We start from the raw sequence: 15,549 nt of genomic DNA, 5'->3' as shown, positions 1-15,549 counted from the left end.
ATGAAGAATTGAAGATGTCATTTGCTTCATGACAGTGGCGAAGCCAACTAATTGGCTTAGGACGGGCCAAAAAAAATTTCGGCACTAGCTAGTCACAAAGGTTTAAATGAATTAATAAAATCAAAGGTCTAAAAGAATTAATAAACCAATTCACAATTTAACGATGTTAAATCGTTCCATACTTTACAATGAATTAAAATAAAAAATAATTAAATAAGTCATACTTATAATTAAAAAAGCATTGATTTATGCCATCACAGTCACAATCCAGTAATATATAAGGAAAACCTATATAGATTTGTAAATTGAGAATATTGTAAAGTTCAACTTAAAGAAAACAGTAATGTCACTTGTTTTGAAAGCTCCAGTGACACGTTTTTTCCATTGGACCATGAGTATGTCTTCTGACTAGGATGGGCCAAAAGATAATAAAGCTCATTATCAAGGTTAATATACATATATTGGATCTAAAAAACCCAAGTCTAGAATGGGCCATGGCCCGTCCCACTCGCAAGATGGCTCCGCCACTGCTTCATGTTGCGACGATGCAAACGTTCCTCGAATGATAATATATTTTCATTTTTTAACATGTCTTATCTTATCAATAATTATATAAATACATACATGACATGCCAATAGTTATATTCAGTGGCGAAACCAACTTAGCAAAATTAGAGCCAGAGCTAAGATCCATCATAGCCATACTAATGTTACCAATATATATATACTAGGTCTTTTACCCGCACGATGTGCGGCTAATTAAAACATCATTAATGGATAGATAAAATATAAGAAAAATAATCTAGATGCGGACATTGATAATTATTAAAAATGTTTTGTGTTAATCTATACAATCATATCATTTGTTGACCCTTGTATTTTTATATTATGCTTAACAACAAAACCGGTCAACAAAAATATTAAATAACATACGTTGAATTCAGACTTGGCTACACGGGTTATAAAAAAAAAGATTATAACATATTATTGAATAAAATACATAACACAATAAAACTGAATATCAAAATGATAATGGTCACTCAACAATTTTCATAAATGATTGTAAATCAAAAAAATTAAAAAAAATAATCACATACACAAAAAACTAAAACAACCCAATACTTATTTTAATAAAATAAAAATTAAAGTAAATAAAATTTTCAATTTATTCTAATATACACCTTAATATAAGTGAGGTCATGTTTCAATATTCAAGTAGCTATTCATAAAAGTTGCAATTAATTACACGTGATCTTCAATTTTAGTTAGACTAAAAACAAACTTTTAGCTAAATATATTTTAAAGATCATATGATCGAGAATTGTTTTAGTATGATCAAGATTTGTTTTTTAACTTATTTTTTTATCTTTTATTTCAAATTTTTTATATCTAAATAAATTAAATATTGTAAAAAAAATATGGAGTTGCCACCTAGATTTTATCCTACGTGGCATTGTTTTAAGATAGTTTTGAGTTAAAGAAGGCTTAAAATCGTCTAGTTAACTACGGTTTTACGAGTAATAATTATATATATATATATATATATATATATGTATACGGATATCTTAATAAACAATTTATTCATAATGCATTTGGTCCATTCCACAAAAACTAAAAATCTTTTGTCGCCTTTTTGACATAAATGATTATATTTTAGTATTTTTTTTGACAAATCATATAATTTTTTGGATAATTCTTAGCAAAATCTTGGTTTCTTCATTAGTTATAAGTAACTTAGTTCCATAATTCCATAAAGAAATTATCTTCTAATTAGGCTGAGATCAATTATCATCGGGTGAAAAGTTATAGGAGTACTAATAAGATTTTACTACTCTTTTTAATAACTTACACGAGTGATTTTTTTAAAATTGTTTATTTATCTAAATGGTTTGTTTGACGTGTGGAAAGAAACTAACTTGTTGGAGAATTAAATTTTTAAGCACATGTGCTTTATCTCAAGTACTCATGGTATATTTAAGTTATCTCATGACATAAATACAACCTGCTAGCAGCGGGATTTTGACTGTGTTTTGTTTCTAGATACTTAACCCATTCGAAATCGATGAGTTATAATTAACGAGACTTTGTTTAATTTTCTTCATAACTTAAATGAATGTGAGAATATGCGAAGTTGTTAGGGGTCTTCTTGTCTATAATATAGCATGTCATTGAAAAAACATAATGCTAAACGAATTATTTACAAATATAAACCAAATTATTATGAGGGATAATGCAATATTAATGTCCAAAACCATGCATGTGCTCCCCAACTAACATTTATCATGAAGTGTATATATATAACGACAATGGGTCACATATACGATGGCTACTTTCATTCTTCTCGATTCTATCCTGTTTTATATATTTTTTCATTTCATTAATATTAAAACAAAGATAATTAATTAAAATATTTAGAAACCCAAACAAACAATCAACTATATAAAATAAACTTTCAATCAAACAAACAAACATATAGAATGTGTTCGGTAGTTCCAAACATGTATCAATAACTACTCAAAAGTGCACCTTATTAGTAAAGAATTTTGGTAACAACATTTTGTCACGAGTTAATAAGCGTTAAGAATTGTGGTAAAACGTGTACGACTGTTAATGTTTTTTGCTAAACCAATTCTTTAATTACTGGTCAAGGCCATCTGATTATATGTGAATGAACTTAGCGTATCTAATTTGGCTTGATTAATTATAAAGAAAAAAGCTATATAAGGATACGAAAATCAAATCAAACCGTGTTTTACATCACACTTATAACATGACGAACTTTTAGTATCAATCAATCATATTGTTCAACCATCTTTTGTTTTAATAAATCTAGCTTTCTCACAAGATAAAAAAGGGGCCGGCAGGGTGCTTTACTTTTCTAGCTAGATATATATAGGACAAAACAAGGTAAATAAATTATTGTTTAAACATAAGAAAAATACTATTACGAGTATTAAATTATAGTGATAAATTTTGGCAAGCTAATGCAACATATATTTTTGACAAATATTCATGTTGCCTAGATGAAAAAGAAAATAAACTTTAGAACTAGAATTTGCTATTTCCATGTATAACAATGGCTATTAGTGCAGTTCAAAATAAAAAATAAAAAAATAGCTATCATTAGTGTGACCTAGTGATCAAGCATGTTGATGTTTTTACAAGAGATCCTAGCTAGATTTGAATTTTTTTTAGCTAAACATCTTAAACGTGGTTAGGAAAAAGATTCAGAAAAGTCAATAACATAAACCATTAGGCTGTGTACACTACTACACTGTGTTAAAAACTTGTCATTTTTTGATAACCTAAACAACAAAACCGGCCTCATCCGTATACACATTTACCTTGTATGTATAAGATATATGTGCTTGTAATCAATAGTAGTATTTCGTCTAAACTAGTATTTCTACCCGGGCGTTGCCCCGGGAGAAAAACAAAACTCTCGTGACAAATGTTAAAAAACATTAAGCCGAAAAAACAAAATTTTCGTGCCAAAAAATTTAAGAAAATAAAAGTCGTTCTTTAAAGTAAAGAAAATGAAACTTTGGTAACAAAAGTTATGTAGTAAAAAGCAAATAAAAAAAAACTTTCAGAGCGAGACTTAAAAAAAGTAAAGTTATGAAGAAAAAAAGTACAAAAGTTAAGAAACTTGAATATGAAAGCAAAGCTTGTTAAAGTTATGAAATAAGTAAAAGATATTTGTTAAAAATAAGAAAAAAATAAATTTTTTGTTGGGTAAAGATTAAAAACCAAAAGTTACATGGCAAAAAGTAATTAAGGCAAACTTTAGTGGCAAAAGTTAAAAAAACTAAAATTGAAAAAAAATCTCCGTTAAATGCCATTTTGTACCTACCGTTAGTTAGCCAAACAACACATAACCGTTAATTATTTTGGTTGTGCAACAATAAATCTTTGGGGGAGCAAACTGTAAATACGACAGTTAGAAAAAGGACTTGATTTGTAGTATTTTTTATGGTTATATTTAACGGCCGTTAAAGTTATTAGATGTTTTTGTTTTATCTATGCATTATATAGTTGTATCTCTAGCTTTATAGCTTATACTTTTAGCTACAATACATTTGTCTCACAAAGCAAACTTGCTTTATATATATATATATATATAATTGACTATATTGCTCTTGTAAGTTGTAAGAAGACTTGAGTAAATTGCTTCCAACCCACCCCTCACCCAATATGATTCTATATATGTCTTAAATAGCAAGCCTTAAATATTGAGGACCAATTTCGTTATGAGAAAGAGAAACTCTCATTTCTTCTGTTTCCAATTTTACCTTTGTGTAACTAATATTACACACGTGTATATAGCAAAGGTTGTTAATCAAGATCTTACCAAGTTCTTTTGACTTTACAAGACCCGGATCATAAAACCAATCGACAAAGGTTGTTAATCAAGATCTTACTTCAAGTTCTTTTGACTTTACAAGACCCGGATCATAAAACCAATCGAGAATGAAGTTTCGGCCATGTTACTCATTTTGCTATGATCACTATTGGATTCCGAAACAAATAAAACGGTCCATTTGTCAGACAACACAAAATAAGGTAGCTTATCTTCAACAACTTAAATGCTAAATAAAGCCCTTAAGACTTATAAGGATTTTACTTAACATACATAAATAGATTGTAACTTTTTATATCAAAAGTCCATTTCTAAATTTTATGTTAATGCACAACTATTTAATACATTTTAACGTAAGTCTTTTCGGTTTCATTTAGTAAAAACCCAAATAACAGATTTTTGTTTGTTTGAGTTTTGACAAGAATACAATTAAAAATTTAAAACCAGTTTTGAAAGAAAAAGTAAAATAAACTCGTCCATAACCCCTTATTCACATCCCTAAGAGGTGTTTAGTAGGGTGGAATGGAAAGGGTGGAAATGGAATGAGAATCACTTCCCTTGTTTGGTTACACAAGAGAATGGAAATGAAGAGGTAGAAGGGGGAATCATTTCCATTCTCATGATTCCTCCCAAAATGGTGAAGAATGGTGAGAATGGAATCAAATTACTTTTTTTTTCTTTTTTTCTCATGTATTTAATTATTAATTTTAATTATTTATATTATGATATTATAATTAGTTTTTGTTAAAAAAAAATTCATATTAATTTGTTTATTTTTTATATTTCTCTTATTATGATTCTCTGTTATTATCAAACAATGTAATTATTCTCTTTCCAAATACTCATTTTTTTTCCTACTATTCCATTCTTTATTACATTTCCATTCCCAATGATTTTCTCCTACCAAACACCTTATTAGCTTCCTTTCTTTTCTTTCTCATAAAAAACTTGAGAACATAGTGTAAGATTGTAGTAGTTTTTAGCTCTACATATATCAACCGGCAAACATAACGGAAACATTTGAAACTGTGGAGCACGTAAGCAAAGCAATGCATGGATGTTGAGGTGGAATTATAAGGCTGATTCGTCAAAAGTTAAATAGATCGGCATACGTGGTTGTAGTGAAATTAATATTTTACTTTTGTCAACAAAATACATATTTATAACATATACGCTGAATGTTTAAAAAAAAAAACATATACGCTGAGTTTTTTTCTGTTTTTTTTGGTGATATCTGCAACTTTGTTACTTATCTTTGGTTCTATTTTATTATTAAATCTAGATAAATTACTCGTACATGGGTGTTTGGTAGGATGGAATGGAAAAGGGAGAAAGAGAATGGGAAAGACTTCTCTTGTTTGTTTGTAATGGAGAAAGGGAATGAGAAAGGAGAATCGATTTCATTCTCTCCATTCTCTACAAATTGTAGAGAATGGGTGAGAATGAAAATTTTTTATTTTTTTTAAAGATGTTATATGTAATAAATGTATTATTTTTTAAAATTTTATTTTTTTTATATATCCATTCTCTGTGGATACCAAACAACGAAATTCATTCTCTTTCTCACTATTTCCATTCTCTATTACATTTCCATTCTCTATGATTCCTTCCTACCAAACACCCATGTGGATTTTAGATTCCAGTATTTAACTTCAAATTAGCAACCAAATTATATTACAGTAAATAAAAAATGAGAAACATTTTTTAGTGTGGAAACAATTATTTCTGTCTCTGAGAACTATTCGATATGTGCATTTAGCTATTTGAACCTGAGTTTATCACACCAACTTACTTATCCCAAAATGTTGGGAGGGAGGCCGTCTACAAGCTAGGCACACGTACTTATCGATCAACTCATCAAGTCCTGGCCGGGCCTCCTGGCATACTGCTCACTATTGCTTCTGGCTGATGTTTTCCCCACATAAGCCGGGAGACATGCGTGAACCTGAACAAGTTTATATACTTATAAATGATCTGAGAGCAGTTTTAACTCTTCACAAGACCGGTTTTTTATTTAAAAAAAAAAAAAATTAATCTACCAGACCAGGGGGACTTGAACTTGGCAGAATATGATGGTGGATTATGGAATTATGGATCAATCATGGCTTCAAACTGGCTTTGTAGATTGTAAATCCCGGGTACCCTTATCTGAAGGATACTATTTGGCAGGCTTCCCCTCCTTCAAAGCATTCGAATAAAATGAATTATGAAGTATTTTTATAATCCATCTAAAGCAGAGGTCGGGCGTCTGTGCAATTTATTCAACTTCAATCGATACTTATGCGCCATGCTCTTTCAAAATCTTGTGGGTTAATGGCAGACATGACTCATGAGGTCCCTTTATGCAGTTAGCCCTTACAACAACAGTCTCTTTGTAAAAGTCTCATCATATAATCCAAATTGAATTCTTATGTCTACTCTTCTATATTAAGAAATATCTCACTAGTCTGAGGAGCATACCCAGAAACTCTCAGATCTTCAGTGATCATCTCCACCATTCCGTATATCTCATCAGATCGTATGTGAGATCTGTCCCGTGCGACAAATTCATGAATATTACCATAGATCTCTATGGAGCTACAACCTGGGGTTTTTGTTACCCCTCTAATCATCATCAGACTTCTTAATTCACGTAAATCTTCCCATCTATTGCAAGCGGCATATATGTTACATAATAATACATACACCCCACCATTTTCTGGCTCCAATTCAACAAGTTTTTTGGCTGCTATTTCAGCCAAATCAGCATCCTTATGGATCCCACAAGCACCAAGGAGAGCACGCCAAACAACCGAATTTGGTCTAATCCGCATACTGTTTATAAGATCATACGCTTCCGCTAAAAGCCCAGCCCGTCCCAAAAGATCAACCATACACCCATAATGTTCAACCTCGGGTTCAATTTCATGGTGGATGGTCATGCTAGCAAAAAACTTTCTGCCTTCATCCACCATACCTGTGTGAGTACATGCACTGAGAACACCAAGGTAACATACATGATCTGGTTTTATCGACGCATTCAACATCAAATTGAACATGTTAATAGCTTCATTTCCAAATCCATTCATAGCATAACCAACAATCATAGTCGTCCAAGTGAACTTATCTCTTGCAGGGATTTTCTCGAAAACATCCACTGCTTTACCCACTTCCCCACATTTAAAATACATGTCAATAAGTGCATTACCCACCACAATGTCCTTCTTGATCTTAATTTTATTCTTGTCAATGCAAACCTTCACCCACTCACCTAACTCGAGTGCACCCGTGTTTGCACAAGCTGTAAGAATGGTGACCACGGTGAACTCATCTGGTTCTACTTTTGCATCTTGCATATTTTTAAACAGCATCAAACCCTCCTTAAATCTATTTTGTTTGACATACCCGTCAATCATTACTGTCCATGAAACCAAATCTCTGTCCAGCATTTGATCAAAAAACTCACGAGCTATGTCAACTTTCCCTACGTTAACAAAGCCAGATATTAAAGCAGTCCAAGAAATCACATCTCTGGATTTCATGCCCTCGAAAACTGCCAATGCAGCATCCATCTCCCCACAAGCTGCATATGCGTCAATCAAAGCATTATTCACTACCAAATTAGGCTCAACCTTGCTCTCCTTAACCAACCCATGTACGTGCTTCGTACCATCAACGTCCTTTAATTTTGAACAAACCGACAGCATTGAAACAAGAGTAACAAAAGTAGGTTCCACTCTTCTTTCCTCCATTTCAAGAAAAAGCTTTCTTGATTCATCAAACAATTTCCGTCTATTATAGCCGGCAATCATGATATTCCAAGTGACAACATCCATTTTTAAACTTGTATCAAAAACCTTTCTTGAGGCCTCCAAACTCCCACATAACGAATACATATGTATCAAAGATATCTCCGCGGCTACATTAGGACCAAACCCGAACTTAAACAAATGACAATGTATCCCCTTCCCATTAACCAACTCGACCCGTTGTGTAAACCCCTTTAGCAGAAACGGAAATGTATAACAATCCGGTTTCACATTGCTCCTCAACATTTTTACATACATAGATACAGCATTTTGTATACGACTTGTATGAATGTAGCCCTTGATCATTGTATTCCATAGGAAGACGTTTGGTTCAGGAATTACGTCAAACAGTTTGCGGGCGTTATCAACACTGCCTGCTGGATGTTGTTTAGTAGAGCAATAATAAGTTATAAGTTTGGAATATACATAAGGGTGCAGGCTAAAACCTCGTGTGATTGTTTGTAAGTGGATTTGCTTAACTTGTTCCATCGATTTGCATACGGAAAAAAGTGTAAGCAGATAAGGGTCTGTTTTCAACATTGATTGATACACCTACCTTTGGAACAAACCAACAAAATTATTATTATTAGTCTACATATGTGACAACAAATTTATATTATTCGAACTTTTTTGTACAAAATATGTAACAAAACGTTCGAGTTGTTCGAACTTGAAGAATAGGCAGGCTTGCTTGCTTGATTGTTTTTATTACACTAATACTCTTATCGCCCACAAACAATCATACCAGGTTTTATGATGGAAATCCATCCTGAAAAAATAATACTCTTTACTTACTTTGTCTTATTTAGCATACAAATCACTCAGGCACACCACCTCACAAACGAATTTGATCCTTAATTATCCTTTTTTTTTTTTCCTATTAGTAATTTTTGGTCAAAACATAGTGTCAGCCTTTCTGTTAAGTCACCAATATTAGGTGCTGGTCGATAAGTGGCCCCTAAACTGCAAGTTAAAAATGAATAGGATTAATTTGATTACAAAAAATTGTGCCCAAAGCATAACAGCACATCGTTGGGGTATTGGAGGCGAGGATATACACAATTTTACCCCTATCTAAAAGAATAGAGGCACACTTTTTAAGATACAGCTCATCAAGGAAAAGAGTAAATTGCCTTAAAGACGCAAAAATTCCGAAGTATATGTACAACTGATGAAAATAAATTATATTTTCGAACCTCCGGTTTTTTTGAAAATACATATATAAGTCTCAGTTTACCTTTAGAAAAACCAATTAAATGTGAGTGAGTTTTTTTTAACTTAATTTAGGTGGGTGTCACTTTTCCTTGTATTAATTTATTTGCCTTAAAGAAAAAAAAACCCAAAAAATACTAATAAAAATCATGTTATTTTGAAGTTTTCTGACGAAGTTTAATGATTATCGGCCAAATTAAAAAAGAATATATCGGATTACAAAACTAAATTCGGGCACACCACCACATATACAGATTTGATACTTCGTTTAGTTCGTTATCTTTTTAGTAATTTTTGAACAAAACACGGCGTAAGCCTTTTATTTTGCCATGGCTGATAAATAAGTCACCAGATGTAAGTAATGGCCTATAAATGACCATTACGCCTTTATTCTGCCATGGCTAATAAATAACTCACCAAATATAAGTAATGACCGATAAAAATGACCATTAAACTGAAAGTTAAAAATGAAAAGGATTCATTTGATGACACAAAATTGTGACCAAAGCATACCAGTCGCATTGTTAGAGGCTTAATCGAGTTGAGATATAAACAATTTTTCCACTACCTAAGAATAGAGAGACACTTTTAAGATACATATCAAGGAAAAGAGTAGATTGTCTAACAGACGCACAAATTCCAAAGTATATCTATACTTCCTTATAAAACATTTTGAAGTTTTATTTATGGCATCTCTTAAAAAATTAAGCATAATTTTTTTTTCCTTCCAAAAAGCCCCTTTCACTATATATATGGTTCTCAAAATGGTCCTCTGTACACTACAACACTAAATTACCGTATCTACCCTGATAACAAATTGTCATTCCTAAAACAAAATTCCGCCGCAACGTGCGGGCATTATGCTTGTATACAACTTATTAAAATGCAAAGATGGCTTACACAAACGATCCACCCATTTGCCAAAATTCAAGTACTTACATATACCTCGACACAAACACTAGTAATAAAATGTAAAACCCAGCAACTATATAAGAGTAGATTTGATTGCTACTAGCTAGTTAGTAGCAGCACTTGTTTAAAAACGGCTGCAGTATTTAGATTCCAAGATTTTACACTATGGTTGAACTTGAGTCACCAAGGTTCTGGTCAGCTTTGGTACCTAAGAATCAACCAATACAAACGGGTTAAAATTGAATACATATTTGTACACATAGCCAAATGATAGTTATGCAGTGTGATTCATTTGGATATGGGCTCTGATATATCCTCGATATAAAAGTTGATTTTAGATTCAAACACACACACACACCAAGTAGAATTATCCAGTAGTAAACTTTTAGGCCATATGTAAGCCAATTACCAGCAACAAGATATGGACTTTATGAACTTGTAATCATTCCTGAGCAAGTAATTGCCTTGCATATGGCAAATGGCCTAAATTTACTACTATTCGCATGGATAATTCATTACCTTAAAGACCAACACCTTAGCCGCTAGCATTTTATGATTTACGCAGATTGAAAGTATGGGCTATTTTTATTATTTCAAGACCAACACCTTAGCGCTAGCAATTTATGATTTAAGCAGATTGAAAGTATGGGCTATTTTTATTAGGGATTTGCTAACTAGTGCCCTTAGTGCACTAGTTAAGAAGCATTTAATGAAGTGTAACTTTCCTAAAATATGAAAATATGTATTAATTATTGATTTAAAAATAGAAATTCCTAAGTTAGTGCACTAGGGGCACTAGTTAGCAAATCTTTTTTTTATTATTTAGGGTGGGGGGAGAGCTTGCCCACTCCTCCCCTCCCCTCCCCGATTTTTCTTCTCCTCCCCTCCCCTCCCCTAATGCTAGGAGCACCTCGCCACCCCTCCCCTCCCCACCCTTTTCTATTTAATTTAATTTCTATTTATTTTTAAAACTAAAACATTTTATTTCATAAATTAAAACTAATACAATATTAAAAACAAAACACAAACAACAAAGTAAAACATCAAACTACAATATTAAACGAAACGACAAACAATACATAAATAAACTAACGATCGATGCCCGGGATGAATGTGCGATGAATATGGTCAATGAGATCCATCTTAAGATCTTCGTGAACGCTTGGGTTCTGTATCACTAACAGTCGTTCATCCGATGGCTGTGGCGCAACCGGGGGATCTGGAATGTAATCAAGACTTATAGCGTGGTCCTCGTTTTTTAAAATCATGTTGTGTAGAATACAACACGCATACATGATCTTACGGATGGGACTTTCTTCCATTTGTCGTGCTGGTTCTCTAAGTATTTTCCTTTTCTTTTTTTTTTGATAATACCAAAAGCTCGCTCCACATCCTTCCTTGCAGCCTCCTGTGCCTTAGCATATCGAATCCTTTTCTCACCGGTTGGATGGGAAATCGTTTTCACAAACATCGCATATCTTGGGTTGATCCCATCCACGAGATAATACGGGTACTGATATTCGGTTCCATTTACAGTGAAAGGAACCAACGGTACTGTGTCGTCTTCAAAAGGATTGAACAAAGGAGATTGGTTCAACACATTAATGTCGTTGTTTGAACCGGCAACACCAAAGTATGCGTGCCAAATCCAACAATCCTGTGATGCAACTGCTTCAAGCGATATCGTCGGCCCGTGATGGTCACCTCGCGTGTACTGGCCACGCCAAGCTACTGGACAATTATCCCAAGCCCAGTGTGTACAATCAAGACTCCCTATAAACACATTTATTATACCGAAAATATTAACTAAACTACGTAATATATATACACATTATTAACTATACTATGTAATATATATATATATATAAGTAAATATATACCTAACAGGCCCGGGAAACCATGATAAGACGCATGATGATCAAGAATGCGTTGCGTATCAGTACGCGTTGGCCTACGCAAATATTCATGCCGGTATAATCGAATGACACCATCACAAAAAGCATTAAGGGTGTCATGCGACGATCTTTCCGACATATTTAAGTAATCATCTAAACTGTCGGGATTACTACCGTATCCTAACTGGCGAACTGCAGATGTGCATCTCTGTAAAGCCGAAAACCCCCATTTACCACGAGCGTCCATCTTCCTTTGAAAAAAACTAAAATTGTTTTCCAAATCTGAAGTTATCTTCACAAACAACCGTCTACTCATACGAAACCGTTGTCTAAAAAAAGTCTCATCAAATTTCGGTTCCTCGGCAAAGTAATCTCGAAAAAGACGGTTGTGAGACTCAATACGATCGTCGCGTTTTGTATACTTTCTTGAAGAGGAGGCAGTATCACGGACATCTTGTTGAATCGCATAATGCACCATTGTGAATAGATTAATATACCGTTCCGTCTCGTCGGATGAACTCGAGTCCGATTGGAAATTTGGGGGTGTTGGGCCGTGATTGTCAAAAAATATAGGATTGTTGAAGAAAGGGTTCATGATTGTTTAGATGATTACTTAAATATGATATATGTGGATAGATGATATATGTGTGTGTGTTGAAAGAAAAAAAAAAGAAACATACGAGTGCAGCAAAGAAAGAAGGAGAAAGAAGAAAGAAAAAAAGAAGAGAAAGAGAAGAAATAGAGAGGGGTGTAACCGTTGGGTGTGGGTCCCACGTGACTTTTTTTTTTCAAGCTTCCAATGGTCGAATAAGCCGGCACCACATCGGGCACCACTGTATCCAATACGCTCCCCACCCAACCGGTACCGGGGGTCGGCGCGGTGTGCCAACCGGTACCGGCCCGGTACCGGTCCCTCCCCTCACCACTCAGTCCACCCTTAAAGACCAACACATGGGGTGCTGGATGACTGTATATGCATATGGGAATAGTGATTAGTGAGTCATGCAAGATGGGACTACTTGGTCTCATACTAGTATAGTCATAGAATATGGATTGCAGAATATATTTGATTGGAATGTAGGAAGAATTGTGATTTGTGGGTATTTTTGGTAGAATATATTGCTGAGTATTAGTTTCAGAGTGTAGATATTAGTTGTTGAAGGATGGTTAATGGCTGTTTGAATCTTGGATATGTCCAAGTTGATTTTATTGTAAATTTGGGACAGTAATATAATTCACTTTTCAACAACAAAAAAAAAAAGTATGGGCTATTTTTATTATTTAAAGACCAACACATCTATTTATTGTAATAGATATGATTTTTATTATAATATAACTTTGTTATGTAATAGATAATATCAGACCTTGAGCAGATTAATCAGAACATTTTGACAGCAGATACATAAGAGCGGATTTAATGGTTACCGGAAGAAGCAGGAAATAGCTTGGCAAGATTACGGTTTATTAAATCATCCAAAGACTTCTCTTTGCGGCGCTTGTCTTCGGCTTCTCGTTCGGCTTGTTTCTTGATGCAATCTGCTTGCAAATCTAATATATATAATTGACCAGCAACCAAACACAAAAGCCAATATCATAAGTGAATTGCTTCAGCAAATAAATATAATAACAAGAAGATTGAAAACAAGATTATTTCACCTAACATGAACTTCTTATGGTCTTCATTCAAGAAGACTAAAGGTTTAAAGGGAATCTTCGGGTTTCGTGGTGTTACGGGAGCAGAGGGATCTACAATAGTAATATGAATTCAAATTGGTTAAACTTATATCATCAAATCAATATTAATTAATTAATGCGAAAACAAAAACATTCTATTAACCAAATATATAACAAGGAAATCTCACAAGCTATTATATATATCTGTAATGTATTAGGGCTACTAAAACTAAATTTTTAAAAATATATATATATGTGTGCCTGAAGGATCATAATCGGGATACAGATACCTCATAACCTCAAGTGAAGGTTCTGAGGAGGTTTCGGGGGGTTGAATAGTTTTACGATAACCGGGTATGGGCTGTACTAAGGGGAACCGCGAATGGTACATATTTCTCACCCCTGTCTGTTTGTATCTTCTGTAAGACGTATCTGTATCCCTCAGGCGGTTCCCGAATCTCGCTGCTGCTGATGCCACCGCTTTCGCCGTCGTAATGTAGCCTGCAATATTTGCTTTCATGATTTTCTTCGCTTTGTTCCTCCATGCCCGCCGGATTAGGGTTTCAACTTTGTAGTATACAGTTATGGGATTATGTTTTACTCGTATATATATTTGCATAAAATGGTGCTCGAAGTTTCAAAGAGTTGTTAAAAGATAACTTTCATATTAACCTCTTCAAAGTTTAGAATATATATATAACTACCCCCTACACAACAATATAACTGCAGTTAATTAAGATCTCTAAAGTTGATGTATTTCCTTATATTTATAATTATTTTTATTTTTAAAAATGTTAGAAATATTTTATATGATATAAATATTTTCTTTTTTTTTAAATCACCCGTCTTTTATTTATTAATTTAAATATTTTCATTTAACTATAAAAATAAACTCCTCTTCAATAGGAGTGTCAAATGTATCTTTTTGGGGGTCAAACTTTCTCATTTTCAGTGTCAAACTCTATGTATTGATGGCATTTAAGGACAAAGTTTATTTTTATTATAGTTAAACTTTAATAAAATATTATTTGTGAGTATGTGACAGCTAAATTTCAAATATTAGAAATGTTATTATTAAGTTTGAAAATTCACGAAAAATATATTGGAACCTTAATATTAGAAAATACGGACCACTGGCCGCCCGAGGCCTAATTACATATTTGACCCGAGGAAATTTGTTTGGTAAATCGTGAAAAGAAAAAAAATACTAAAAACTTACATGCGATCGATTTATTCGTTGAACCAACCTATGTTTGAGGTACCTTTCATGTATAGGTATTTTCGGTTGTTTTCTTTATTTACTTTTACTTTTACGTTTAATTTTAAATTTATAATTTAATTTATCTATATTCTATATTAAAGAAAATACCCCTCATGTTAAAAGTTACATAGGGGAAATATCTAAAATGCTCTCCTATGTAATATTTTCATCTACAAGGCTACAACCCTTTAAAATATTTTCACATACACTATTCTCTTAACATTAATAATTAAATTACACTATCAGTCATTTGTTTTTCTAAAATATCTCCATTAACCTTTTAAATCAATTACTTTTATATGAATTATCTACGGCATTCGACGTCGCATCCACCACCAACACTCGCCTCCACCACCACACCGTCGCCGTCACGACCACCACCGCATCGCGCGGGTACAATGCTAGTACATAACTTAACTTTTTAATATATGGCATTTCTTTAAATGA

General features: G+C 33.1%; 2 protein-coding genes across 3 annotated transcripts; both read right to left on the bottom strand.

Moving 5' to 3' along the window:
- Positions 1 to 6,001: 6,001 nt before the first annotated feature.
- Positions 6,002 to 8,704, bottom strand: LOC122598383 (putative pentatricopeptide repeat-containing protein At3g15930). Of its 2 annotated transcripts, none has more exons than XM_043770978.1 (2): positions 6,400 to 8,704; positions 6,002 to 6,305 (listed from the first exon to the last, which is right to left on the bottom strand). In XM_043770978.1, the coding sequence occupies exon 1, from the start codon at positions 8,686 to 8,688 to the stop codon at positions 6,775 to 6,777; it is 1,914 nt and encodes a 637-aa protein (XP_043626913.1). In that variant the 5' UTR covers positions 8,689 to 8,704; the 3' UTR covers positions 6,002 to 6,305; positions 6,400 to 6,774. The 2 variants fall into 2 exon arrangements, with proteins under 2 accessions (XP_043626913.1, XP_043626911.1); XM_043770976.1 differs by having other exon boundaries at positions 6,405 to 8,704.
- A 1,726-nt stretch (positions 8,705 to 10,430) lies between these two features.
- LOC122597701 lies at positions 10,431 to 14,361 on the bottom strand. Its single transcript, XM_043770270.1, has 4 exons — positions 14,103 to 14,361; positions 13,824 to 13,913; positions 13,593 to 13,715; positions 10,431 to 10,480 (listed from the first exon to the last, which is right to left on the bottom strand). The coding sequence occupies exons 1-4, from the start codon at positions 14,359 to 14,361 to the stop codon at positions 10,431 to 10,433; spliced, it is 522 nt and encodes a 173-aa protein (XP_043626205.1).
- Between the last annotated feature and the right edge of the window lie 1,188 nt (positions 14,362 to 15,549).

The sequence above is a fragment of the Erigeron canadensis genome, chromosome 4 (genome assembly GCF_010389155.1).
Source record: "Erigeron canadensis isolate Cc75 chromosome 4, C_canadensis_v1, whole genome shotgun sequence".
In the NCBI taxonomy this organism is placed as follows: domain Eukaryota; kingdom Viridiplantae; phylum Streptophyta; class Magnoliopsida; order Asterales; family Asteraceae; genus Erigeron; species Erigeron canadensis.
This window is presented reverse-complemented; position numbering and strand designations above follow the sequence as displayed.

What these genes read in the sequence shown, in the direction of transcription:
- LOC122598383 (XM_043770978.1), bottom strand. Translation starts at nt 8,688, where the DNA reads ATGTTGAAAACAGACCCTTATCTGCTTACACTTTTTTCCGTATGCAAA.
- LOC122597701 (XM_043770270.1), bottom strand. Translation starts at nt 14,361, where the DNA reads ATGAAAGCAAATATTGCAGGCTACATTACGACGGCGAAAGCGGTGGCA. An exon ending in CCATAAGAAGTTCATGTTAG is followed by an intron (nt 13,716 to 13,823) that starts GTGAAATAATCT and finishes TATATATATTAG; the next exon opens with ATTTGCAAGCAGATTGCATC. An exon ending in GCTATTTCCTGCTTCTTCCG is followed by an intron (nt 10,481 to 13,592) that starts GTAACCATTAAA and finishes GTTGATTCTTAG; the next exon opens with GTACCAAAGCTGACCAGAAC.